This window comes from Triticum aestivum, chromosome 4A (genome assembly GCF_018294505.1).
Source record: "Triticum aestivum cultivar Chinese Spring chromosome 4A, IWGSC CS RefSeq v2.1, whole genome shotgun sequence".
Classification (NCBI taxonomy): Eukaryota; Viridiplantae; Streptophyta; class Magnoliopsida; order Poales; family Poaceae; genus Triticum; species Triticum aestivum.
Window position 1 is genome coordinate 89,664,338 of NC_057803.1, and position 5,315 is coordinate 89,669,652.

A 5,315-nucleotide genomic window follows, 5' to 3' on the forward strand; every position below is an offset into this window, starting at 1 on the left:
GTGATGGTTCAAGAAGAAATACGGGTGGATTGTAATATAATTGAGCGATGAAGTATTCCTCGAGGCTATTATTGCCTCAAATCACCAGGCAAATCAAGCAGCGTCGGTTCGTCCAGCCAGTTCTCCAGGCTCTAGCTCACCATCACAAATGCGTGCTTCCTGACTGACAAACCAGCCGAGTTGTGTGCGTTGCAACATAAACAGTTGTGCATCCAAGGCAACCCATCTCGGCCTCAAGAACACACGCCACGCAAAACTCCTCCCGTTGCAACACACAACAAAACAATGGACAATTTACTCACATGTCAATGAGTCAATGACCCTCACTTTCCTATGTACAAAAAAATTCAGCGTCGTACCCCACGTCTGATTTCCCAGCCCAGTCCGGGAAACCGCCGCCGTGCCGGGCTGCCGGCGACGCCGTTTCCGGCGTCCCATTTTCCAGTCGACCCAAGTCTGAACTGACGAATGTACTGCTGTACCAAACTGACGTCATCTCCTGGTGCGCACCGAGATGGCCCTCCTGTCCGGCGTCAGGGGCGCGCGCCCCGGCCCGGGCGCGGCGGCGCCGTACACCTGCTCCTGGAGCACCCGCGCGTCGGTGCCCATCCTGCGCACCTCCTCGTGCCGCGCGATGTGCTCGTTGCCGCCCTCCAGCGCCGACGTGATCCTCGCGTACGGCGCGCGGGCCACGAACGCCGAGCTCTCGTACGCCTCGGCGTTGCCGCCTGCGCCGGCCGCGGGGCTCCTCCTGTACGGAGGGGCTCTGTACTGGCCGGCCTGCTCCGGGGCCTCGCGGCGCGCGCCCCCGCCGGCGTGCCTCCTGTGCGCCGGCCGCGCTTCTCCTGAGCCGTTGGGCACGCTGTCCTGGAACTCCGCGCGCGTGTTGCCGTTGCCGCCGACGCCGTCCATGCCCATTGCGGAGGCCGTTCTCCTGTTGTGGGGAGGCCGGCGCAGCTGCGGAGTCCAGACGAGGTCCTCCACGACATCGTCGTCCTCCCCGTCGCTCCGGTCGAACACAATGCTCTTCCCCTTCGGCGGTGATGGCGGGTCTCGTGCTGGTGCGTCCGACCATACCGAGGACACCGTGCTCTTGTCGCTCCACGACGGCGACGGCGACGGAGACGGAGGCTTCTGGGGCCTCCCCGGCGGCCGTGTCTCCCGCTCGGTTGCTCCAGAACTCTGCAAAGGATGGACCTTATCGTGCCCGCGGCCGCCGCCTCTCGGCCCCTTCCCCTGCGACTCCGTCCGGGACAGCTCCACGGCCGCCCGGGCGGCCATGGCAGCGAACGACGCTGACTCGAACGCTGCCTCCGCCGCCATCCTGACATCGTCGTACTTCTTGGATTCCCTCGACGCCTTCTCCTCTGCTCTCTGACGGGCAAGGTTCGACCGGCTCATGTCATCATCAGCAAGCCTCTGCCTCCTCTGCGCCTGGCACACATTGAATTTCTCGCCATTTAGATTACAAATGGGAATGCCTGATGATCTTTTGTCCGATGACATGACACTGACGAACTGACCTCGGAAGTTTCGGTCTTGACCTCAAGCTGTTCGACAGGTTTCTCGGCCGGCACCGGCGCCGGCACCTTCTTGGGTTGTTCATTCTGTTTACTCTGCATCCCAGATCACATAAATGCCATAGCATTATGCCGACTGAATCATGAGAGAATATCTCATCACAAAATTCGCATGAACAAGATGAGTCGTGCAGGCTGCAACCAACCTGATGGACCTCTCCTGGGCCGTCGGGGAAGTCGAGCAAGATGCCGTTCTCGGCGGCGATCTCCCTGGCCAACCTCCTCTGCTGCTCCGCGCTCGCCTTCTCGCCCGATAACCTCTGCACTAACTGCAACAGCACCAACCCTCTTAAATCCCAGCTCCGGTCCACCACCACCACCACCACCACCCGGCGACGGTTGGCGAGGCGGCACGTGAAGCAGCTGGAGCAGACGAACCTACCGTGGGATTGACGACAGCCTGGGAGCCCTCCTTGGCCGCCCGCTCGAATTCCCGGCCGAACTTGCTTGCCAGGATGGCGCGCGCGTCCAGCAGCTCCGGCAGCTCGCCGCAGCGCGCCGACGCGAAAATCAGCCCCGCCGCCGCCGCCTTGATGTCCTCGCCGCACTCTCTGAATGCCATCGAATAATCAACAAATTAGAATCTCACGCCGTAACGTACGGTCAGAGGAGAAACCAAGAGAGCAGGAACGTGGAAGTACTTGGGCTTCTCCAGCTGGGCAGAGTGCTCGACGAGGACCTTGCAGTAGTGCTCGATGATGTCCAGCGCCTCCAGCACGCTGTCCTCCTCCATGACCTGCTCCGCCTGCGCAGCAGCACACACACGCCGTTCGGTGTCAGTACAGCCGTACGGCAAGGGGAACTTGAAAATTTGATTAGGGGCTTGTATGGCGGAGGAGACGGACGCACGTACCCGGGCGAGAGCGCGGTCGAGGTGGCCAATGGAGAGGAGCTGCGCGACGTCGCCGCGCGCAATGGAGCGGCGGCCGAGGCGGGGCCGGCGGACGACGGCGAGGCGCGCGACGGCGAGCTTGACGAGGGACTTGAGCTTGGCGGTCTGCTTGGAGGTGCTCCTGGTGAAGAACCCCATGGCCGCGCTGCTAGCTGGCCTTGACGCTGGACGACCGACGGGCGATGATGGGTCGTCTCTTTCTCTCCCCTCGCCTCCTTATATTGCGCAGACCAATCGCAGGCGAGGAAGAAAAGAGAGGAGAAGAGGACGAAGGCGAGGGGGCGATGGATCGTTTCTTGTGGACTACGGAGTCTGGACTGTGATGTGCTGTGTGATCTTCTGTTTTGGGGAGTAGGGTAGGAGTCGTAGGATCCAAAGTCCCACCCCGGCACGAGGTCGGAGTAACTGCACTCCGTGAACGAACGTGCTGCGGGCGGGGGCCTGGTCAAACGAACTGACGGAAAAGTTACACGGGAAAGCGCCTGCAGAGGAGAATATCAAAAGGGTCAGCCGGGAACCCCAAAAGTGGAAGTAGATCGTGGTCACAGGTTATTACCGCAGCCTATTCGTATGGACCCTGATATTCCACGCAGTCGCGCGTAGCCAACTTGGCTGGTGAATACGTACATTGGTATGTCCACGTCTCACTCTCACCTGCTGCTGCGGTGATTCAGAGTTTACTTTGGCAGGTCTCTTGATTGATGATTTTGATTTTGCCATTGGGGGGAACAAATGAACCTTCTTGGCGTCGATTATTTTTCAGCGGCAAAAGGTCCAACCAATCAACCACTAGCCATGCCATGAAAGAACGCCACCGTGGCATCCATCGTCTACGGGCGCCTTGCCGGGTGGGTGATGTCTTGCTTAGTTGCTTACCAGCGCCACCGTGACATCGTCTACGGCCGCCGGGTGATGCCTTGCTTACTACTCGTTCCCTAATCAGTCCTAGGTCAGATAATTTGTTTATTCTGTATAATAATCGTTCGCTCGGCGGCGATCCCGTGCCGCCGTGGGCCCATGGGACAGGGTGTAAAGCCGGACACTCCGAGCATGTCGCCCGCGGAGCGCGCCGTGAGCAGGACACGACACGGACCGAGCGGCGCAGCAATTCGTTCCATCGGGGTTTGCGGGGTACGTGTCCCTCCCCGCTCGCTTTTGCTACTCTCGTACTACATCATATCATGGCGCAGTTTTGCTATCGTATTCTTTTAGAAACTTTCAATCCATTCATTTTTTAATTATGATGATAAAAAAAACCAGACACGATACAAATTACAATCAAGTCCGTAGCCTAACTAGCAACGGCTGCGAGCAGTGGAGCGGGTCGAAGGCACCCGGCCGTCATTGCCTCTCCCTTTCTAAAACCAGGCAAACTTTGTCGTAATATATAGTCGGAAAGTCGTCATGCTAAGGTTATGTAAGACCATCACACAAAAGCAGCAACCAGCGTTAATGAACAAAGTCATGGATCGAAAAGATCAAATTTGTAAACACCAAAACAAAGGCGAATGAGGACCGGATCTCAACAAATCCACCGGAAATCAGCACTGATCGAGTCCTACAGGATCCGACGGAGACTCACCTCTACACGCCCTCTGACAATGCTAGACGCACCGTCGGGACGAGGATAGAACGTGGAAAACATTATTCCTACTAAGTGACATCGCCGCCGTCACATAGCCCCAACCAAGACACTAAAAGTAACAAGAACGATAACGGGTCCCTCCCGCCAGCAAGGGGCCGAGATCCTCCGCACCTCCATAGCCCAGCAGCCATGGGAGATGAGGCGGACCGGCGGCGGCGCTGTCGGGGAGAAGAGAGAAAGTCTGAGATCTTTTCTTGTAAAGGAGTGTATGATGTGGGAATTGCACGATGTATTGCTCATGTGCAAAGGCACGTACATATGATGTATAAGAGATGGGCCACGGCCTCAACTATACAAGGAACTATGAGGTGGGCGCCCAATACACAAGTATGCACAACACATATACTCAACACCCCCTCCCCCCGGCAGTCGAAGCGGCACCGCTGCTGACGCAAAGATTAGACCGGAACTCCACAAATGACGTCGTAGGCAAGCCCTTGGTCATGATATCTGCAAATTGTTGGGAAATAGGGACGTGTAGAACACGAATATGACCAAGGGCCACCTGTTCCCGAACAAAATGAATATCCAACTCAATATGCTTTGTTCGACGATGATGTACCGGGTTGGCGGAGAGGTAGACCGCCGAAACATTGTTGCAGTAGACCACCATAGCGCAATCCACGTGACAAGAGAGCTCCTGAATAAGCTGGCGAAGCCACGAACACTCGGCGACGACGTTGGCCACCGCACGATACTCAGCCTCAGCACTGGAGCGAGAGACCATAGGCTGACGCTTGGACGACCACAAGATGAGTGAGGGTCCAAGGAAGACACAATAGCCCGATGTGGAGCGACGAGTGTCAGGGCAGCCCGCCCGGTCGGCATCGGAGTAGGCGGTGAGGGCGGTGTCGGTGGAGGCGTAGAGCGTGACGCTAAGATCCATAGTGCCACAGACATAGCGGAGAATCCGCTTAACAACGGCCCAGTGAACGTCCCGAGGAGCATGCATATGGAGACACACCTGCTGCACGGCATACTAGATCTCCGGTCGAGTCAGAGTGAAATACTGGAGAGCACCAACGATAGACCGGTAGAATGCAGCATGCGAAGCTGGAGAACCATTCGTGGCAGAGAGCTTAGCCTTCGTATCAACGGGCGTAGCGGCGGGCTTGCAGTTGAGCATGCCAGCGCGATCCAGGAGCTCATGAGCGTACTTCCGCTGGTGAAGAAAGAAGCCATCCGGACGGCGCTCCAA

General features: G+C 57.8%; 1 protein-coding gene across 1 annotated transcript; it reads right to left on the minus strand.

Moving 5' to 3' along the window:
- Nucleotides 1-265: 265 nt before the first annotated feature.
- LOC123085331 (uncharacterized) lies at nucleotides 266-2,816 on the minus strand. The gene is made up of 6 exons (XM_044506959.1): nucleotides 2,434-2,816; nucleotides 2,222-2,325; nucleotides 1,963-2,131; nucleotides 1,727-1,849; nucleotides 1,524-1,616; nucleotides 266-1,434 (listed from the first exon to the last, which is right to left on the minus strand). Exons 1-6 carry the CDS (start codon nucleotides 2,608-2,610, stop codon nucleotides 493-495), a joined length of 1,608 nt encoding a protein of 535 aa, XP_044362894.1. The 5' UTR covers nucleotides 2,611-2,816; the 3' UTR covers nucleotides 266-492.
- Nucleotides 2,817-5,315: the final 2,499 nt, after the last annotated feature.

What these genes read in the sequence shown, in the direction of transcription:
- LOC123085331 (XM_044506959.1), bottom strand. Translation starts at nt 2,610, where the DNA reads ATGGGGTTCTTCACCAGGAGCACCTCCAAGCAGACCGCCAAGCTCAAG. An exon ending in TCGACCGCGCTCTCGCCCGG is followed by an intron (nt 2,326 to 2,433) that starts GTACGTGCGTCC and finishes GCTGCTGCGCAG; the next exon opens with GCGGAGCAGGTCATGGAGGA. An exon ending in AGGCTGTCGTCAATCCCACG is followed by an intron (nt 1,850 to 1,962) that starts GTAGGTTCGTCT and finishes GTGCTGTTGCAG; the next exon opens with TTAGTGCAGAGGTTATCGGG.